Source organism: Vombatus ursinus, unplaced genomic scaffold (genome assembly GCF_900497805.2).
Source record: "Vombatus ursinus unplaced genomic scaffold, bare-nosed wombat genome assembly UNPS02000749.1, whole genome shotgun sequence".
NCBI lineage: Eukaryota > Metazoa > Chordata > Mammalia > Diprotodontia > Vombatidae > Vombatus > Vombatus ursinus.
Window position 1 is genome coordinate 13817393 of NW_020940527.1, and position 23566 is coordinate 13840958.

At 38.4% G+C, this 23566-nt stretch overlaps 1 protein-coding gene across 1 annotated transcript in view; it reads left to right on the plus strand.

The window, feature by feature from the left end:
• SH2D4B (SH2 domain containing 4B) overlaps positions 1-23566 on the plus strand; it is a 192460-nt gene that overhangs the window by 69910 nt on the left and 98984 nt on the right. The window contains exon 4 of the mRNA XM_027861213.1: positions 7849-7996. Within this exon, the coding sequence (XP_027717014.1) occupies positions 7849-7996 (148 nt within the window). The remainder of the gene's footprint in view (positions 1-7848; positions 7997-23566) is intronic.

Below are 23566 nucleotides of genomic sequence, written 5' to 3' on the forward strand. Positions count from 1 at the left end.
AAGAAATGATCTTTATCTTTGACTATGCCCAGTGACAAAGATTTTTAGTCTTCTGGTTCTCTATCACAACTTAGTGATAAGCTCATGCTGCATCATGCTCGTGGTCTTCCACTCCCGCCAATGCATTGATTCTTCCCCTCAGAAGCTCTTCAGGCTCTTATTACAGAACCCGCTTTTCTACACCAACGTGCATTAAGAAACCAAAAGGTAGAGAAAAGACTATTTTGAAGTGCAAAGGCAGTGGAAAGGCCAGAAGATATTGTGTGACGTGTCTCATTTGGGGCCCAGGAAAATTACACATATGTGCTGAATGCTGAGAGAAATAGAACATTTTGATATCTTCCCGTGTTTGTTAAAGGAATCTCTAAATTATGAGTCTTTTTCCTCTTTCTACATATCGCTTTCTTGCTCAAGAATCTTCAGTGGCCTCCTATTAGCTCTAGGATAAAATACATACTCTTTAGCATTGCATTCAAAGCCCTTTGCAGTCTGCGTCCAACCTAACTTTCCAGCTTTATTTCAGGTCGCCATCCTAGTCATACATGAGCCTCTAGGTGATACAGGAGAGAATGCAAGGTGAGAGAATGCAATTCCTTTAAAGAATTTGACACTTGGATATGTGCTCCATATATGCTCCCCTTATACTTAGAGCAGTGTGGAGGAGATAACAATTTCACAAGTAAACAACTAGCAAGAATTGCTAGGTCTTTCTCTCCTAGATGTATTGGGTGCAGGAAGATCAGATTGGGAAAACTTCCTTTCCCTCATGGCTCATCAGATCACCTTTTGAAGAATCTAAGAGCACAGCAAGAAGTCAGTATCAGATGTAGACTCTGGGTAAGGGTGGGTATCAGTGGAATCATCATATCTGAAGCATGGATCACAATCATGGACTAAAGGATAAACAAGGCAACTGTTAGGCCTGCAACAAAATTGATTTTGTTGGACATTCTGACTCTACTTCCTTTTTTGGCAAACCAAGGCAAATTCCTAGGTCTAAAGGTGTAAACAGTGTGAGAGACTGTAGACTGGACAAATGTCTACAGTTGTTCAGAGAGTAGGACTGAAACCATGTTGAGTTCTGACTCAGGGTAAAAAGCTTGGAAGAAGAACACGGGGCTAGTGCCACCTTGCTCTTGAGAAACTGCTGGCTTCTTCTTTTTGAACAAATAGTCTGCTTTTAAAAAGTATAACACAGAAGGCATCCTACGGACCCCTCGTTGGATTAATGTTTTTAAATGCATAAAATAAAATACATAGGATTAAAAAGGAAACTGATGATATAATAATTATAAACACATATACACACACACATACACATATGTACACACACATACACACACATATGTACACACATGCATACATATGTACATATACATACACACACATATATGTACATGCACACACATACACATGTGTACATACACACACATAAATAAAACCCAAACCAGGTTTATGGCCCACATGCTATGCTGTAGAATGTCTGACCAAGTTAGAAGGTTTCTAGTTTGAATCTGTCCTCACTGGTTTTCTATCATTTGAGAGTAATTTCAGAGAGCTTCAATACCCCTTTGGCTATAGGGTAAGGAATTTTTAAGCTATAGCAACTCAGAATAATGGTCTACCAAGTTATGGAAAGGCTGTAATCCTCATCAGCGGAGAAATACCAGCCTGATTAGTTTAATTCAAGACTTTTTAAAGTATGTATAGAATGATTTTGCATTATATCTCTATATATACACACATATGTTATGTATGTATACACACATTTATGTCTAATGGTCAAGCCATCTCTAAGTGGGGAGGAGAAAAGGGAAAAAATAAATTTACATGATAACTTTATTATATATTTAAAAGGAATAGCAAGTTGTACCTAATAGATTTGCAATTCCATGTGCAATCATCTTTTTTTTTCAAAAATGATGCTATGTTACAGAAAAACTTATTTTATTCCATAAATTAAAAATTAAAACAAAATGCAGTACCCACTATGTACACTGTATGCTGATTTAAGATAAAAATGGCATAGTCCTTGTCCTTACATGCTCCAGGCAAATAAAGACTTTTCAATCTGGCTCCACTCGGCCTCTCTAGGCTTCTCAGAAACATTCTACATACCAGCCAGAAATACTTATTAGACACCCCATGTGGGTCACATTCCATCTGTGTGCTTTTGCACTGCCTGTCCTCCGTGTCTAGAACACATACATGCCTCCTCTCTTCTGCCTCTTAGAATCCCTAGCTCCCTTCAAAGCTCAGTTGAAGGGCAACCACTCCCATGATCTCCCAGGCACCACGGCCCCTAAAACTATTTTGCATTTGCTTTCTATGCATTTTGCATTATGAATGCATAGTTTGTTTCTTCTGGTAGCATATAAGCTCCCTGAGGTCAGGAACCATTTGGTTTTTGTCTTTGTATCACCAGAGACAACATGGTGTAGGGAATAGAGAGTCAGTCTCAAAGCCAAGGAAACCTGCATTCAAGTACTGCCTCTAAGGCTGGCGGAAAGTCACCTACCTAATTTCTCAGTGTTCTAGCTGGGGTGTGAAACTCAAATAGAAACAGACCCTGGTGGGCTGTATATTGACTTAGAAAACCACGTATTAACATTATCTGTGTTGGATTGAATTTTCTTTTTTTGGAGGAAGAAGGGTATCAGCTAGGTGGCTCAGTAGATAGAGTACTGGGTCTGGAGTCATGAAGACTGATGTTCCTGAATTTAAATCTGGCCTCAGACACTTACTAGCTATGTGACCTTGGGCAAGTCACTTAACCCTGTTTGCCTCAGTTTCCTCATCTGTAAAATGAACTGGAGAAGGAAATGGCCAACCACTTCAGTATCTCTGCCAAGAAAACCTCAAAGGGGGTCACAGAGAGTTGGACAAGACTGAAAAATGACAACAACAAAAATGGAATTTTTATTTATTATGTTAAACATTTCCCAATTACATTTTAATGGCTTGGGCAGTAGAGAGTTTGCTCAGTGGGCCTCTGTAGACAACAGACTAAGTAACTTTCAGAGAAGGTGCTAACCTGTATTATTAGAGGGAGTTCCTTATACCAATGGAATCAGAGATCCAGTCCCTATTCCATTCCTAGGGCCTAGTCTAGGGGTGGGGAACCTGTGACCTCAAGGCCACGTGTGACCTTCTAGGTCCTTGGATGTGGCCTTTTGACTGAGTCCAAGTTTTATAGAACTTAATAAGTATATTACAGAACTTAATAAAAATTATTTTGTTAAGAGGATTTGTTCTGTGAAGTTTGGATTCAGTCAAAAAGCCTCATTTGAGGACCTAGAGGGTCACATGTAGCCTCGAGGTGACAGGTTCCTCACCCATGGTAGCACAATTCAGGGCACATGATAGGCATTTAATGAATGATTATCTATTGGATTACTACAGATCTCTGAAACAGAATACAAGATGTTTTACTGAACACAGGCACAACAGCTGAAGTCATTCTAAATCCACCCCCTGTGCTTGGTGTTTGGCCAAAGTTTGAGTGAAGGCCTTCTCTTCAGTGATGGGTCACTGGGGTACTATCAAGGCTTGGCTTGACTTTTCTCAACCTTGAACAAAAACATTAGGAGGACTTTTATCATCATCAATCAACACTCGCTGAGAATAATGTTTGCACCTTATGTACTTTAAAGAGCCTTTCAGAAAACCATCTTGGACCCATTTGGTAACTAGTCCTTCCTCATTAAGGACATAAAATGCTTCTTAGACTTACCAACAAAATATACCAATTATTAACAAGTGGATAGCTGTGGAGGAAATAATGGATTCCTAAAAGGATCCATTAGGTATATGGAGATAAGAGAGCTCTCAAGGAGGTCTTATGGAAAAGTTAGGCATGTTTTATAACCAGTGTCTCTGATAAGGGCCTCATTTTCAAAACATATAGAGAACTGAGTCAAATTTATAAGAATATAAGTCATTCCCCAATTGATAAATGGTCAAAAGACATGAACAGGCAGTTTTCAGATGAAAAAATTAAAGCTATCTATAGTCATATGAAAAAAATGTGCTAAATCACTATTGATTAGAGAAATGCAAATCAAAACAGCTCTGAGGTGCCACATCACACCTATCAGATTGGCCAACATGACAAAATAGGAAAATGATAAATGTTGGAGAAGATATGGGAAAATTGGAACACTAATGCATTGTTGGTGGAAGTGTGAATTGATCTAACCATTTTGAAGAGGAATTTGTAACTATGCCCAAAAGGCTATAAAAATGTATATACCCTTTGACCCAGCAATAGCACTTCTAGGGCTGTATCCCAAAGAGATCACACAAATGGAAAAGGACCCACATATACAAAAAATATTTATAGCGGCTTTTTCTGTGCTGGCAAAGAATTGGAAATTGAGGGGATGCCCATCAATTGGGGAAATGGATGAACAAGTTGTGGTATATGAATGTAATGGAATACTATTATGCTATAAGAAATGATGAGCAAGTGGACTTCAGAAAAACCTGGAAAGATTTGTATGGACTGATGTTGAGTGAAGTGAGCAGAACCAGGAGAACATTGTATGTGTTAACAGCCATGTTGTACAGTGAATAACTTTGGTAGACTTAACTCTTCTCAGCAAGGCAAGGATCTAAGACATCTCCAAAGGTCTCATGATGGAAAATGCTATCCACACCCAGAGAAAGAACTATGGAATTTGAATGCATATTGAGGCATACTATTTGCTCTTTTTTCTGTTTTGTTTTGTTTTGTTTCTTCCTTCTTATGGTCCCTCCTATTGGTTCTAATTCTTTTTTTTTTTCCTTTGGCTAGGCAATGGGGTTGAATGACTTGCCCAAGGTCAAACAGCTAGTAAGGGTTCTAATTCTTTACAACATGACTAATGTGAAAATAATAAAAAAAAGAAAAGTGGGTCATGTCTGGTTGAAAATCTTAGCTACATCACAAGAAGTATAATGAGCCAACCACCCCTCCATATTTGCCTCCAAAATTCACTTTCCTTTCCCTTCTCCTTTGTGCCAGCGTATGAATTCTAACGAGCAGCACTAAGTTGCAGGTAGATGTAATTTAAAACAGAGCTAAGGACTCTGAATGCCAGCTGGAAGTTGTGAGGTTTAAGTTATGAGGTCTGAATTGAAGAAAATCTTTTTTTTTAATATTCAACTGGGAATGGTCAGTTTCCAAAGAAAAGTGGGCTGAGAGCACACATCAGGCACACGCATGCCAGCGTAATGCTTTCATATTCCTTCTTTCCAAGATTCCTGTGATAACTCCTTTTAGGTTCTGGAATTTTTGTAGAAAAAAACAAGTGCATTAGACAAAGTTGCCAGAGACAGAAGAGCCTGAGATATATCTCCGTGCCAATGGATAACATTTGGTGGGCTCCCAAGGCACTTCTATGCCTTTTTTCCCTTTCCTAAGTTCACATTCCTGTATAAGTTGGGTTAGTCTATTGAGAACTGCTCATATCTGAATCACATGTCCATCAGAAACCTGAACAAATTGGTAGTTGAACCTTTTACCTTGCAGTTAGTTAAACTTACAATTAATTCAATAAATATTTATTACTCAGTTTTTATGTCTCAGTGGGGTATAAGGTACTTCAGGGGTCATGAGGAAGTATAAAATAGTCCCTGCTCTCAATGGGCTTATGTTTGGAGCAATTAGACACACAAACACAAGCTCACACACAATATTGAATAAGAACACATACCTTAAATATGAGACCATAGTACAATAGATATCACAAAGCAGTACATAAACAAGTGCCTAATGAGTTGTATAAATGAGAAATATGTTGAAGGGGCGGGAGTGAGGAAGCATGGTATAGTGGATAGTGTTCTGAATTCAAAGTCAGAAAGACCTGGGTTCAAATCCCTTCCCTATTAATTACACTCTGTGACTGTAGGTAAATTACTTTAGCTCTCTAAACTGGTTTCCTCATCTGTAAAATGGACTTTGTAGTACCTGCCTTACATCCTTATTGTGAAATTCGTGAAATAACGTCCCCTAACACCCCCATCCATGACTTTTAAAGTCACTTTTCCTCCTTGGTGGAATGTAAGCTCTTTGACTGTGGGAAGGATTTCTTTCTTCTCTTTGTATGTTCCTACCACAGTGCTCTGAGTATGGTAGTCATTTAATAAATGCTTGTTAAATTTAATTGAGTCATCAGTGTGGGTCAGGGCAGTCAGAGGAGGTTTTATGGAGGAGTTGAGATTTGAACTGGGCCTTGCATAATTGTTTCCCAATGTATCTAAATAGCTATTTCTAAGTGGAAAGAGATTGATAATCAGAATTAAGGAATGTTAGAACTGGAAAGGACCCTATAGCTCATTTAGTCATAGATTTAAAATTGGGAGGGACCTTAAAGGCCATTAAATCCAACCTTTTCTCTTTACTGATGAGGGTTGTAAGGTTAGGTGACTTGACCAAGGTCATGTAGGCAACAAGGCTGGGATTTGAATCCAAATCCTCTGATTCCATATCTAGTGATCTTTCTGCTATACCACATTGAGAAGCCTGGGACTCTGAGAGATAAATGACCTGTTGAAGGTCACACAGGTCATGAGTAGCAGAATTGGGATTAGAATCTAGCTCTTCTGATTTCAAGTCCTTGGGTCTTTCTAGCATGCATGCCATGCTTCCTTCAGAAACTCATTAATTTATACTAAACTATACTTGCTTCAGAAACTATATATTCCTTCCTACATATTTCTCTTAAATGCAAAATTTATTTCACCACATAGATACATAAAAAAATAAGTGAGAGTATCTCTATATCAATAGTGACTTGTACCATTTATCTGCCTCTAATAACTCATCATGGATTCATTATCAGAACATTACTGGGAGTAGCCTAATGAGGGATTAGTGTAGATACAATACTGTTTTAACTGAAATACTAATGTAACTTTCCTATTGATGAGACATTATTTTCAAATGCTACTTGAAGGGTTTTTAATCTTTATCCAGAAGTTGCTTGTGTCTGAAGAATAGAGATTGGGATCCAGACCACAACCTTCAGCTTGTGTAAGAGTTTGCCTCCATTATAGATATGCCATCAAACAACAAAGACCTTGGTGTATTTCCTATTGGATTGGAAAGACTTGTGTTTGGAGGTGTTTCCAAAGCATGAGAGCATCCCCCATAGATTTTCTCCAGGCCTTCTGGTTTCTGTGATGTTGTCTCACTCTTGATGATTAAAGAAAGTTAGTGAACAAAAGCCCCATAATTTTGCCTACTATTAAATAATATAATTTTACATAGGCTGTTGGGGACAAGAATACCTACATACAGTCTGAACCTTTTCCCTGGGGAAAAGGCTGCACAAAATTAGATTGTCATAACCCACTGAAAGGGATATGGTGGATGTGTTACCTTTAAAGAGTAGTGCTTGACTTGCCTAGATTGCTTGGATCCTTTTTAGTTGTTTAGAAAATATATCTTTGAATTGGAAGATAGTCTATATTCTAAAAAAAATTAGCAACTAAATCAAATCTTGTTAAGGCCACTGAAAACAAAATAAATCTGTTGTTTTGCTTCTGTTAGCATTTTGTACTGGAACAACTTAGTACTGGGGAGATGCTCACGGACGTAAATCATATTCTTTCCACAAGGCTTCCCGGCTGAATAGCTTGTCAGGCTGAATTTGTTTCTGTGAACATTGCTGATTTGTGGCCAGTGGGAGCAGAAGCATGGCTGGAAGTGGGTTTGCCTGGACAGTTTTGCAGGTGTTTTGACAAAATGCCTTGGTCCCCAGAGCCCATGTTATGGAGGCTTTACCCTCTTCCCTTTCCCACAGACCCCCTTTTTCCTCTCCCTAGTAAAGTATCTGACATCCTTCTCACTGTGTCCTATTTTAGAGAAAAGAAGAAGAGGAGAGGAAAAGGGGAGAAATGCAGATTCGCCTTCAGGAAGAACTGAGAGCCAAAGAGTTATACTGGACCTTGAAGCAAGCCCAGCAGCAGAGCCAAGCCAGTGAAAAGGAGGACCGAGAATGGGAAGAGCAGTGTGAGTAGACTTAATGTTTGAAGTTTGGCTATTTGGGATTTGGGGCTGATGACTCCTTAGTTCTATAGAATGACTTCATCGGTGTCTCCATTTTTAAGATTCCTTTACTGTGTTAGTCTGATTCTGAATCTCGATGAACAAAAGCATAGTCACTGCCTCCTCGAACATGGCTCCAGGGTTTACAAACAGGATATAAACTACTGACGAAACTCATCTACAAAAGCGGCATGCCCTTTTCCTTACCTTGGCAGTGTTCTTGGGCCCTGGTCTGGCCCTGGCAAATGAAGGCACCCATATGACAATAGCCCAGGCAATCAGCTGTATATATGCAGACTACAGAGTGACTTTGGAGTAGACTGACACTGTAAAGGGCTGTGTGGTTTTATTCTGAAATAGACAACAGAGCTTGAGCCTTTTATAAAGGTGCCAGAGTAGCTAAGCAGACAGCCAAGGAACCCCTGAATACACCAATCCTCTGTTTGGCTTTTGAAGCCCTTCATAACCTGATGTCTTCCTACTTTTCTAGTCAGCTTACACCTTACTTCGATCCCTGTACTGTATGATCCAGTGACTCTGGCCTCATCTCCCAACTCCATGCATTTTCACTCTCAGGCTCCCATGCTCGGAGTTCACTCCTCAGCTTTTGTTTCTGCCTCCTGACTTTTCTTGGTTTCCTTCGAATCTCAGCTAAAATCTTACTTTCTGCAAGAAACTTTTCTTGATTTTTTTTATTGAAAGCACTTTCCCTCTGAGATAATGTCCAACTTATCCTGTATATATTATGTTTATGCATAGTTGTCTGCATGCTGTCTCTTCCCTTCTCCTTTCTTCTCCATCCCCTTTAGACTTTGAACTCCTCGAAGGTAGGATTGTTTTTGGCTTTCTTTGCACTTGGCACAGTGCCTGGCACATAGTAGGTTCTTAATAAATGCTTATTGATTTGACTTGATCAATCATGAGTAGGTCAAAGAACATTAAATATAGGGGTTGGTAGAATTCCTTTGGTGCCAGGATGTGTACTTTTAGATTTGTACAAATATTTTAACTATTTCTGTCTTTATGTCTCTTCTTCCTCTTCCAGTATTTCTCTGTAGAGAAAATGACCTGGTATAATCACCTTGAATCATATATATGTGTATATATATATATATACATAAATGTATATATATGCTATCTATGTCATGGTGACAATGTGTCAGCAAGGCAGCAGTCATGAAACAACCAGAATTCTCTGCAACAAATATAAAGAAAGATTTTTTCCCCAGTTTTTTTTTCATCAGAATTGGATACTAGATTCAGAGGCTGGATTCTCTTTCAGGAGAACAAATTATTCCTGAAAAGTCAAAAGACTGGGGGGAAAAGGAAATATCATGGTTTTTGCTCACCTCCTAAGTACAACATTCTTTTCTCCTTCTCAATGGGCTCTTACTACTGGAGAGAAAACAGGTCACTAAGGAAAATCTTTAGTGTTAGCTTCTGAAAGAGCAATTTTGGTCATTCTCATTGTTAACAAGGGCACACATTTCTACAGCATCTTCATGCTTAGAAAGCACTTTTCTCACAAGAACCTTGTGAAGTAATAGGTCAAGTATTAGCCCTTTTAAAGATGAGGGAAATAAGGCATAGCTTTTCCCCGGGTCATCATAATAAGTTTCAGGGCAATGGCATTTCTCAGTATGACTCTAGGACTTGGTGGGAAAAAGAAAACATACCTACTAGCTAACATTTATATGGTATCTTAAGGTTTACAAAGCCCTTTACACCGATGATCTTCACAATAGCACTATCAAATAGGTGCAGTTATTACGCCCATTTTTAGATGAAGACATTGAGGCTGATAGAAGCCAAGTGTGCCTGGAGCTACACTCAGATAACCCTTGCAGGCAGAAGTTGCAACAGAAGTAATAGATCTTAGGGAGATAATGCCTTATCTTTCAAAAATTGTTTCTATTTGCGCCTCTAAGGAACCTGCTGAGAATAAAATTGACAAAAATTTCTCTATTAAAAGTATTTGAAATCAAGAAATCATTTTGTAGGAAAGGGTCTCCAAAGGTCATTTAGTCTGTTCCTTTGCTTTTCTTTAGGACTAAAGTCATTCCCTATGGATGGAGGTGATTCCCTATCTTTCTGTAGTAATGGAATAATAATAAAATAATAAAAAAACAAAATAATAGTAAAATAATTCTCTTGTCTTAAGAGTTTCTAAATATTCCTATTCTATTATTAATATAAAATACTTATTAGAATCAAATATTATTACAATATCCATAGCAACAAAGCCAATAAAATTAGCAGTGTTAACTCCCATTTATCTAGAATCTAAAACAATTGAAAAACTTGAACAGATTTTTGTTTGCTCATTCTAGATAATGGTAATTGACATTCATATCGATGATCCTCAGGCATGACAAAGTCCTGACATGCAAAGTCCTGAATCATCAGGCAAAGATCCAGTTCTACTCAATATCATTTTAACTCTAGCTGTATTTTAGTGTAATCTGACTTGCAAATGGCTATTCTCCTCTGACCATTATTTAGTGCTAGAATTCCTGCTGCCATGAGAGCCATTGGAGAAGTGGTGGACTCAGAAGTAGAGGAAGAGAAGAAACTCTAAAAGCTAGAAATATTTAAGAAGGCTGATCCTAGAGACAGATTCCCAGGCAGGGCTAGTTGGCTAGTGGAAGGAGGACTGGGCTTCCTTTCAGTTTGTCAGTGCCATCTTTTAAAAAGGTAAATAAGTTGAGGAGTAAATTAGTCTAATCAGATCGTTGTTCTCCTAATGTGTAGCTAAAATCAATCACACTAAAAGGATGGGTGGTTGAACTTGGAAATGAAGGACCCAGAATGTAATTAATATTGGAATGTGGAGAATAATGAGGGATAGGGAAAGCTTGTCTGAATGGTACAGAGAAAAGATTGGTGAGTTTGCAGTAAGAGGAACCTAGGTTCAAATCCTGACTTTGAAATTTACTGCTTGGATGATCTTTTTGACTTCTTTGGGCTCTAGTGTCCTCAAAATTAGAGGGTTCAATTAGATGGCCCCGAAGTCCCCTACAATTCTAAAACTTTGATCCTATGGTTGTCAGTTCAGAGGACCCAGAACTCATGTTAGTGCTATGAAATATACACTTAGGTTAGTGCTATTAAATACAATCAATTACCAAGTCCTGTAGTGTCTACCTTCATAACAACTTTTGCTTGCACTTCCTTATCTCCTTTTACACTGGTATCACTCTGGCCTAGGCCTTCATTACTTTACTCTTGGACTATTGCAGTAGACTTCTGGTTGGTCTCCTTGACTTAAGTCTCTTGTCACAACAGTCTGTCTCCACTAAGCTGTCAAATCTGCACTTCCTGAAGTACAGATCTGATCATTTCACTCTCTTATTCATTAAACTGGTTCCCTATTACTTCCAGGATCAAATGTAATATCATGTCTTGGTATTCAAAGCCCTTTGTAACCTGGTCCCTACCTACCTTTCCAATTTTATTTATTGGAAGACTTTACTCCTTCCATGTACTCTGCCATCCAGTGACACTGATAGCCTTGCTGTTCCTTGAACCTGATACTCTATCTCCTGACTCTGTACATTTTCACTGGCTGTGCCTATGCCTGAAATTTCCTCCCTCCTCACCTCTGCCTTCTGGCTTCAATTCTCTGTTAGAGTCCCTTTCCAAGTTGACCTTAATATTAGTGCCTTCCCTCTGAGGTTATCTCCAATTTATCCTGTATGTGTCTTCTTTGTGTTTAGTTGTTTGCATGTTATCTCCCCCATTAGGCTGTGAACTCCTTAAGACCAGATACTACTCTTTCCCCCCTTTTTTGTGTCCTTAGTTCTTAGTATGGTGCCTGGTACATAGTAAGTGCCTAATAAATGCATTAGGGGCAGCTAGGTGGTGCAGTGGATAGAGTGCTGGGTCTGCGATCAGGAAGACCTGAGTTTAAGTTTGGTTTCAGACACTTACTAGCTGTGTGATCCTGGGCAAGTCACTTAATCCTGTTTACCTCAGTTTCCTCTTCCAAAAAATGAGCTGGAGAAGGAAGTGGCAAAGTATTCCAATTTACTGCCAGAAAACCCCAAATGGGGCCACAAAGAGTCAGACACCACTTAAATGACTGAACAACAATAAATGTATATTGATGTATTGACTTGACATAATGGATTAAGTAGGCTTTTATGAATTTTTCTGAACTAGTTTGTGAAACAAACACCATTTATAGATTAAGAACACAGCCCATTGGTAAGTTGGGACTAGGTATAATTTAATTCTATGAAAATTCATGATCATGCATGGTATATATAATAAACTCTGTTCATAATAATATGCAATTAAGCTGAAAGCCCCATGCCCCAAACATAATGAGGCTGTGAATTAAATGTGAAAAATGGAACTTTCTTATAGGAGCATTTTGTTTCAGCTCTGAAGAGCTATGATTTCATTAAGATGAGTAGACCCTCTAGTGATGCAGATGCAACTCCTCTACAAATCAGTAGGTGGTTTTAGGAACTACTATAGTTGGAGATCTTTGTTTTTTAGTTAGTGGCCATCTATTTGTTGATAGAATTTAATAAATTCCATCAGAATTAGCTATGCTAATCATTGGATGATGGCCACACAATATATTGGTGGCCCACACTCGAAATCTTTCTAGTTAGATAGGATGTGTGAGAGTGTGTGGTCCATTGGGGCTTTAAGAATCCAAAGAGGGCCTTTATCCCATCACAGATCTTTGGGGAAGGAAGGCTTTACTGAAGAAACAGCACTAAAGGAGTTAGACATATGTGGTCCATCTCACTCTCTCTTGAAGGCTACGGACATGACTTTTGACAATAAAAGTATGAATTCTTATCAGTCCTTTCCAGTATACTACAAAGAATTCCTCACACCATCAATGTGACTGAGGGGCAGCAGAGAGCACAGAGCATGGAAAGAACAATGGACTAGACATCAGGAGATCTGGGTTTGAATTCTGGCTCTGAGACTTACTGTCTGTGTGACCCTGGAGAAAATTGCAACCACTTTGGGCTTCAGTTTCCTTATCTATATAATGGAGATTAATAATACTTGCTGTAAAGAGGCAGCATGGCATAGTGGATAGAGGTTTGGCTTTTGAGGTAGGAAGACCTATCTTCAAATCATACCTCTGACCCTTATCGGCTATGTGATCCAGGGCAAGTTACTTAACCTGTCATTATCCTAGACAGCTCTCTAAGACAATAAGTTATAGAGCAAGAGAAAAATCACGAAACATCTTACTAGATCCTCTACAGATTTCTGTTAAATAATCCTAACTGGCTGATGGTGCAACAAGGCAATCCTTTTTCACTTTCCTAATTGACTTGCTATCCCACTCACTATGATAAACTTTCCCAAACCTTTTCATCTCTTCTCAAACCTTCAATGGTTCCCCTTCCCCTTAGTCTCTCAGCTGAGAACTTTGCTCCATATTTCACTGAAAAAAATATGGCTGTATGCACAGAACCTCCTCTTTTTTTCACTCCTTATATCATGTCACTCAGATATCTTTTGCAATTATTTCTTCCTTTACCCCATCTCAAGTAAAAAAGTGGACCTTTTCCTTACCAAGAAAACCCATGCCTAGCTTTTTTCCCCCTTTTCATCTTTGCCTTCTGGCTTCATTCAAGTTCCACCTAAAATTTTATCTATATAAGAAGTCTTTTCCAACTCCTCTTCGTACTAATGCCTTCCTTCTGTTGGTTATCTCCAATTTATTTTGTATATCATTTGTTTGTATATAGTTGTTTATATGTTGTTCTTGAGACCAGGAGCTCTGTGGTCTTTTGCTTTTCTTTGTATCCCTAGTTCTTAGCACAGTGCCTGGCACATAATATAAGTACCTTTGACAAATATTTATTGACTGACTGTTATCAATGAGATCACGGGGTTGGTCCAATTAATAATACTTGCTTTTCCTCCTACAAAGTTGTGTTCAGGGAAGGTGCTTCTTTTTAAACCCTAAAACATGATGTAGAAGTGAGATAGTATTATTGGTTGAGTTTTAAGGTTAATGAGCACATATATTGTTTAACAAGTCGTTGCTTTTGATGGACTATACAACTACTTGGTGGTAGCTTTGTTTTGCCATGAACTTCAATCCTGTGGAAGTTATGGGTGTAGTGGTGGAATCTAAGTATTGGTACACTTAGTGCTACAACCACCTTTCTGAGAATGTTTTCTGCTACAGATTTTATAAAATTCTTATTACCTTCTTCCAGTAGTGTCTATGAATACTGGGAAAGAAAAAATATTTGCAATCATCACTAGTACTTCTAGGGGAAGGGGAGGAAGAAGATGGAAGGAGTGTTGAGGAGGTGTCTGTTTCAATCACCCTCAAGGTAACGTCCTATATCTCTTTTTTTTTTATTGCTTAACTCTTAGAAAAAAATCATCTAAACTTACTGCTTCTACTTTCTCTCCCTCTAAATTCATTTAAATCTGGCTTTCTGACAGAAACTATTGTCTCTAAGGTTACCAACCATATCCAAACTCATAAATCTAGTAGCATTTTTTCATTCTTTATCCATCTTGACTTTTCTTCAACTTTTGACACCTTTGACCATCTCTTCAGCCTTTTTCTTCCCTTAGCTTTCATGACACTGCTTTCTCCTGGTTTTCTTCCTACTTATGTGACCACTTCTTCTTTGTCTTCTTTGAAAAAATACCTTTTATTATTTCCCACCCTAGATGTGGACATTTCTCAAATCTCTGTCCTGGGTCCTCTTCTCCTATCTCTTCACAGTTTCTCTTTATTGCTGATTTCATCAACTACATAGGTTCAATTGTCATCTCTAAGCCAATCACTCCCAAATTGATATATCTAGCCATAATATTTTTCCTGATTCCCAGTTTTTCATTACTAACTGCCTATTGGACATTTGCATCTGGATTGTTCCATAGATACTTCAGACTCAACATGTTCTAAATCTTACTCATCCTCCAAACTTCCCTGTTGTTGTAGAAGGTACTGCCATCCTTCTAGTCACCCAGGTTCACACCTTGGAATCATCTTCAATTATTCCTTCTCCCTAATCCTCTCATATCTAATCAATCACCAAGTCTTGTCAATTTGATCTCTATCACATCTATCCAATTCATCCCCTTTTCTCCATTAACAAGGTCATTGCACTAGTTCAGGCTCTCATCACTTTGGACTATTGAAATGCTCTCTTAATTGGTTTCCCAGTTTCCAATCTTTTTCTCTCCAATGTACTCTCTACTGAGTAAGTGAAATAATTTTCCTCAAGCATAACCATTTAGACCTGGGACTCTATCAATCCCCCTTTTTTTCCTACCAGGCAGGCCATCATGTGCGTGGCACATAAAAGCCAACCTTTCCAGACTTTCATGTATTCAGCATTCTAGTTAAACTGATTTACTTGCTGTTCTTTGAATTTGGCATTCTACTGTATTTTCTACCTCTGTGTCTTTGTACAAGAGATCTTCCTTCCTTAACTCCACCTCTTGGAATACTTAGATCTTCTTCAAGACTAATTTTATTTACCACCTCCTACAGGAAGTCTCTCCTTTTCCTCCCAATTATTCTTCCTCCTTCCTCCCTCAAATTATATTCACTTGTGAATCCTCAGCAGGGGGTAAGCTTCTTGAGGTAAAGGGCTCTTGTTCATTTTTGTTTCCCCAATGCCTGCCACAGTGCCTTGTACACAGTAGATACTTAATAAATGCTCATCAGATCCAATCAAAGACAATATGTTTTACATATTTTATAAAAAGGAAAATGACTAATAGTCAAAAGGGGATATACATGATGAGGGGATCTGCATTGGAGTGAAAAGTAATTACATGTGGATCTTTCAGGATGTTTTTATAGATTCATAGACTATTTGAGCTAGAAGGAGCTTTAGATAATCTCTAACCTAATACCTTTATCCTACAGATGAGGAAAATAAAACCCAGAGAGGTCAACTTCTTTCCCCAAACCTCCTTAATTTTAGTTGAGTATTGTTTTCTCTCTTTAAAATATTGAAGTGGAAAAAAGGAAAAAATAACAAGAAATGTGATGGTCTAGTCAGTGCATTTGCAGGTATGAAGAATTGAAATTATCCAGTTTATAGGCTACAGTTTTGCTAATTAATGTACTGTGATAATAGAAAATGGAAAATCATTCTAAAAGAGAGAAACTATGCAATGATTCCAGTCTTATGTTTTTATTCTTTTCATTTAGGGTTTCTTAAAGACAGATTAGCTGAACTCAGGAACCTGCCATTCACACTCAACTGAGCTATTCTGCACCAAATTAATTTAATTTGAAGGATACAATGGTGCACTAATCTGATATGGTGCCTAGGTAGCAGAATTTCTTGATAAAATCCTAAATTAAATTCTCTAAGTTAAAAAGAAAAAACAAAGAGGAATTTATCCCATGTGGGATCATTTGAATATGGAGTTAACTATTCATTCTGAACAGCAGAATTGGTCCTAGGCCTCCAAGAGATGCTGAGAGTGAATTTAATTTACCAGTTTACCAGCTGTGAATGGTTTGGCAGGATAGGGGCAGTTTGAGCTGGAGGCATGATCCATTCACCCAGAGAAGTTTCAGACTGCATAAATTTAAAATCTGATCTACTGTGATTTGATGGATGAACACTTTTTTTCCTAATGAAGTTTTGCCAATTCCTTTCTCAAAGAAGACTCTTTCCAAGTATGGATTTTTAACAATCATTCAAAACTCGTCCTTTAGTTTAAAAATTATTAATATAGTTTTCTTTGATACTGATTTCATTACCTAAAACATCCTTTCCCTTTCCCCATCCAGAGCCATCTCATATCAAAGAACAAAAAAGGAGGGAAAAAAGCAATTCAGAAAAAAATAGCCAACACATTAGGTTTATCATTATATGCAGTGTTTTATAGCTATAGTCTCACACCTCTCCAAATAAGGGAGGGGGTACATTCTTTTATGTCTCCTTTGGAGCTAAGGTTGTTCATTATAATTATAGTGTTTGGATTTAATTTTTTTTCCATTTACATTCAACAAACATTTATTAAGTACATACCATGTGCAAGACACTAGACTAGACGCTGAAGATAAGAAGACAAAATGGAAACAATTTTCACCCTCAGGGAGTTCCAATTCTGCAGAAGTAGAGATGACCCTATGTACAGATAAATGAGTGTAAGGTAATTAAGAGTAAAAGAACACTGACAACCTGGAGGGGAAGGAAGATCAGGGAAAACCACTGATGAGATGGAACCTAAGCTAGGCCCTAAAGTAAGGTTGGAATTTTGAGAGGCAGCATTGAGGAGAGGAGCCTTCCAGGCAGGTTATGGCTAATACAAATGTGTCACACGATGCTTCTGAAAGGAGCAATGTTGGCTTAGAAACTGCAACAAGTGAACTGTAGAGGTACATGAAAAGTGAATCAGATCAAATGCTTGATTTTACATTAAATTAATTTTTTTAGTAATGGAATGTGTTGGGGATTGAAAAAAGAAAAGAGGAAATTCTGGAGAAAAAAAGATCATCAGCCTATGCAAATGAGATACATCATTGTTTTAAATGTAGCCTTTTATGCTTATAAAGCCACAATGTTTGCTCCCCTCGTTCCTTTGCTTTTCAAAGAAATTTTGCTGTGCAAATGAGTAAATTTGTGGTTGCTCTGCGGCAGCAGTTTGAGCCTGTAAGCAGTCCCTGACTGATCAGAATTTCAGAGGAAACTGGCAACCATTCAAAAGTCATATGAAGACTCCTAAAACTGTTATGGAGGAGGTATTTAGACTCTTAATTAACTTCCTAGTAATTTAGTCAAATAGTAGGAAAAGAACTCTAGACTTGTAGTTCGAAGACCCAGATTTGAATCCCAGTTGTGCTACTTACAAGCTGTGTGATCTAGGGCAAATCATTTTACTTCTCTTGCTCTTAGTTTTCTCATCTATAAAATGGGGATAATAATGCATGCTCCACATATCTCACAGGGTTGTTTAAGGAGCCAATAATGTAATACAGCTAATACTGACACTTGGATGAAAAAAACAAACAAGCAAACAAAAACCCCACCAAACAATTTGGTATACACATGATGAAAGTGATATCCTTTTGTTGTTAATTTTTTTTTGGCCTGTTCAACTCTTCACGACCCCATTGGGGTTTTCTTGGCAAAGATACTGGAGTGGTTTGCCATTCCCTTCTCCAGTTCATTTTACAGATGAGGAAACTGAGGCAAATAGGGTTAAATGACTTACTTAGGGTCACACAGCTAGTTAAGTGTCTGAGGCTGGATTTGAACTCAGGTCTTCCTGACTCCAGGCCTATCTCTCTATCCACTGTGCCATCTGGCTACCCCATAGTGATATCCTACAAGACAAGTAATCTGAAAAAGACCATAGACTTTTAGTGAGCTTCGTGTTCAGCACATCAGCATGGCTACAGATCAGTCTTGCATGTTGTCTTTGTTAAAGTTCATTGCTATTATTTGTAAAAGTTCCATGAGATGGAAACCTGACTCTTATCACCCTCAGATTTGCAGGAATAACAGCAGTGCCACCTGGATAATACATGTGCATGAACATTGCTTGGATTTATTTATCTGAAGTGCCAAAAAAATCCTACCTCCTTTAACCACTAGTTAAACACTCCGTTAGAAGTTCAGTTACCACTGAACAGGTAATAGCAGACTGTTATTCAGTTCCATCAGTCGTGTCCAACTCTTTGTGAACCCATTTTGGGGTTTTCTTAGCAAAGATACCAGAGTTGTTTGCCATTTCCCATCTTTAGCTCATTTTACAGACGTGAAAACTGAAGCAAACAAGGTTGAGTGACTTCCCCAGGGTCACACAGCTAGTAAATGTCTGAAGCTGTATTTGAATTCAGGTCTTCCTGACTCTAGGCCAGGTGTTCCTTCCACTGAACCCTCTAGCTGCTCAGAAAGGCAGGCTCCCAGGGAGCAATTTGGAAAAGAGGGAAAATACTTATGTTTTCTTTTCTGCATTTAGGAGACTTGAGAAACCACTGAAGGGAGGTACATAGCATTGCAAAGGGTGTGTCGGTTGGGAACTCAGGCATATGAGACAGAGAGAGGTTAAGGGCTAATAAGTGTCAGAGGCAAGATTTGAACTGAGGTCTAAGCCTAGCATTCTATCTGTTTTACCATATTGCCTTTATATGAAGGGGACAATGTAATTTACCTGGCATGTATTTTCCATACAACAGTCTTTGGGCCAAAGATCAATCAACCAGCATTTATTGAATGTTTACTACATGCTGGATATTGTTCTAGCATACAAGGGCAAAAGCAAATGAGTCCCAGCTCTCATAGAGATTACAGTCTAGCAGAGGGACTCACCATGGCCATAATTATATGTGGACATACAATGTATACAAAGATGGTGCCAGCCACCATTTCTAATAAGGAAACAAATCAGACTCAGAGGAAAGAACACTTGCCCTAGGTCACATAATTAGTCAGTAGCAAAGCCAAGATGAGAATTGAGCTCTCTTTCCTTTCATGCCTGAGCCCCAGGCATACTCTGACATCAACCCAGACCAGCTAGAATTCCATACTCTGTTGCTCATTTGGCTTGGCTCGGGAGAATGAGTTGGCTTCTGCTCTCCCGCTTTCCACTTCACCCTCTTCTGGATGAGCATGTCGGCTTTTTTACTTGAGTATGAAAGCTCAGGGCTGAGGAAGGTCATCAAGGTTGAATGCCTCAGTCTGAAGAAGTTGCTCATACTGCTTCAGGAAGGGATTTAGAACTGTGATGGATTCCTTCCCTTCTCAGCCATTTTTTCTCAGGCTCTTTAAGTAGTACACAGTAGAATGCTCAGCTGGCTGCACCCCGCTGAATAAATGGAGATGATTTTGCCCTAGAAAAAGAGAGGAACATTTATGAAGACTTGCGTTCATATGGATTTTGGGGTGAAATTTCTAGCTTAGTATAAACATTCAAATTCACAAAAAACATTTCTTTAAATAAAGAATATAATTCTTAACAGTGACTCTAAAGACAGAGACACAAACATTTATGGAAATAGGATGGAATTAGATGGCCAGTTGATACTTATGATAGACCCTTATGGCCTTTCATGCGGCTGATAAAGAAGGGTCAAAAGGGGAACATGAGAGAGCAAAAAAGAGGTGATCCAAAATGGATTCAGGGGAAGACCTTGTATATCCTTTGATCTTACCTATTACTTCTGATCAATTCAAGAAATGCATGATTTTTCTTATTAGAATCTCTTTAGCCTGTTCTTCTGCTACCTCTTGAGGGTTAGAAGTAAAATCTACGTTCTTAGCTACATAGCAATTCTGAGAATCAGTTTGGTGATGCTTTCCCTTTTAAAGGGGGGGGGGGGAGGGAATATGTCTATTTTGAATCAAGGAACTCCAACCCTAATAACAAAAGAAAGTCACCTTCTTGGTCTAATCAAATTTCTCTTGTTAAATCTAGGTGAGGAAAGGGGAGGGAAAGAGTGAATAAGAATTTATTAAGTGCTCACTATGAGCCAGGAACTATGCTAAGTGCTTTACAAATATAATGTCATTTAATTTTCACACCAATCCTGGGAGGTAGGTGATTTATTATCCTGATTTTACAGTTGATGAAACTGATCCAGATAGAGAAGTTAAATGACTTGCCCAAGGTCACACAGGTAGTAAGTGTGAAGTCAGCTTTAAATTTAGATCTTTCTGATTCCAGGTCCCCTACCCTAGCCTCTATACCACCTAGCTGCCTAGGGGATGAGAATTCTCTTCATTCCAAGCAGCCAGAAGCTCATGAGATGCCAGTTCATAATTATTATTTTTCACAGATTATTGAATAAGCAGGCTCTTAACAGATTCTAGGTCAATTACTAGGTAAGGGTAGAGAAATACTAGTCTAAAAATACTTTCTATTTAAATAGCACCTTTCTTCTGAAAGACTCATTGTTTTCATACTATTTATTTTGTCTCACAATATTTCTATGAAACATTAATTATTCTCCCCAGATGGAGAAAGTCAGAGAGGACTTGAGAGCATATTCCAGGCATCTAAGGCAAAATTGAGAATAGAGCCTATTCTTGTCCACTGTGTTTTCTATTCCTGGAGATTTCCAATAGAACAGCCTCCAGTGTGGATACAGTGGTAACTGTCTTTCTGAGTATTTCAAATGGGCTGCAGTGATTCCAACCTTATTCTGCAAAGTAACAGGGAGGCAATAGTGATAAGCCAGGCCCTTCCTCTCCTGTTGCTGAAATTAATCTTCCCAGGAGTAGACTGGCCAGGTTCCATTATCTCTTGCCTCCATGAAGTCAAGCCTGACTCTGAAGCAAGCTGTACAAGGGATCAGGGTGAAAAATGAGCCATAGGGTGAATAGCAGGATGGTAGGAGGTGAACATTGAGGCAGTATCAATGTCATTAGCTAATTAAGCAAAGGGATGAAATTTAGAATGAAACAAAGATTCATTTCTCAGCACCATGTTGTCTCTAAGCAGTTTGTGGCTCTAGAGAGTAGACAATCTATTGCTTCTTTCAGTGTCTGCTTTCTGTAGTTCTTTTACACTTTTCCAGGCCAAGTATCACCAATAAAAAAGACCCAAGAACTCAAGCTGGATGTCTCTGCAATGGAAAATTATTTTTGCTGCTTTTTATAGGAAATCCACTGGGTGAAATATCTTAAGTAATCAGCAACAATAAAATAATCAGGCAGTGAATGGCTAAATATAAATCAGGAACTTATTTGGATGTTTATTTTGGAAGAGAATATTGTATTCTGGAACCAAAGCAGGTTTGTGGATTATTTGGCAAGGGAAGGTCTCAGCATAGAGGGGTTATGCATGAATCAAAGCCCTCACACTATAGGAAAGAGAGTAATATCATTCTGCTGTTCTTGTTATTCAATCATTTTGGTCATGTCAGGATTTTCTTGGCAAGGAAACTGGAGTGGTTTGCCACTCCCTTCTCCAGTTCATTTTAGAGATGACGAAACTGAGGCAAACAGGGTTAAGGGTCACTCAGCCATATTTGAACTCAGGAAGATGAGTCTTCCTCACTCCAGGCCCAGTACTCTTTCCACTGTGCCACCTTGCTGCCCAATATCATTCTACTTTTTCTTTAGAATTTGTTCTAGTTGAGTTAAGCACTTTTCCACCAAGGTTATATTTGGAAAGATTTTTTAAGAGAGGCTTAGTGGAGGTGATCAGTTGAATGGCTAACCTGAAAAAGATTCAACCCTATCAGGACTAAAAATACATCAAGATAAGGGCATAATTATCATATTCTCCAAGGTAATCATCTTTACCTCATGCCTCTAGGTCAAGGAAATCCTTCCTCACTTCTCAAATGAATATTCAACCTTCTTGCATTTTAGGATCCTGGAGTTTTTGAGTTGAAGAGACCAGAGGTCATATAGTCCAACCCCATCATTTTACATATGGAGAAATTGAGGCCCAGAGAAGGGGAATGACTTCTACAAGGTCACAGAACTAGTTACTGGCAGAATCAGGACTGATGTCCTGACCAATGTTTCCCTACTTTTTAGCAATTTCAGAGTTGGGTCAATGGGTCACATGACTTTCCATGGCCATTCACAAAAGTTTTTGTCCAAGAAATTATTTTTTCATTCAGCTAGTAAATAGTTGTGTCTTAGAGTATCAAAGGTACTATTTTTTTTTCTGAAGAGGCAGTTAGAATGCCAGGAAAAAGGTGGAGATTTATTGGGGTAGAAATTCCAATATTTCATGCTTGCATGTAACAGCTAAGGATTCCTCTCTTGGTGCCAGAGACAATTACTGAAAAATTAAGCTGAGCATTATAATCATATCAATTCTTATGTTAGGGAAAATTGCTTTCATAACTTCCGATGGCACTATTGGGAGGTGAAATTAAATGGTAAATGTTAACTTCTCAAGTGGATCTAAGTTTGTAATATTCTAAAGATAAAAACTGGAGATGAATTCTCAGGACATCTTCACACTTTTGAGCTGCATGAATCAGCATATGTTACTTAACTTCTCTGGAGTCTCAGTTTCCTCATCTGTAAAATGAGAGGATTGGAATCAGTGCCCTCAAGTTTCCCTTCCTACTCAAAAATCTATGAGCCTATGGTCCTACCAATGTTCACCTTTTCTAGATTTATTTAGTTCCCGGTCCCTTTTCTAAACCATGTATGCCATTTGTTTCCTGACATCTGTAATGTTTCTATTGTCTGTTAGGTATCATAAACTTTTAAAAAGGCATAGGTTGTATCTACTTAACTTTTCTAACAAGCATGTAGTACAACATCAATCACTCTGGGGGCAATTACTGACTATTATTTGATGGTTACGATGATGAGTGATGATTTCAGTGCTGATGCTGATGATGAGAATGGTGATTGTGATGACAGGTAGGTTTTCAATGAAAAAAAAAACATACTCGCCAAAATGTCATTGTCAAGTAAACCTAAATAGAGAGAAACTTCAATTTTCATCCTTAAGTGTCTCTCACAGCCCCTTAGACACTACAATAGTTCTCTAAATATTCACTGATTGAGAAATTGTCATTAAGTTGGTAAGCATTTTTAAAGGGTCTATTATGTGCTAGATACCTTGCTAAGTGCTGGGGGAATA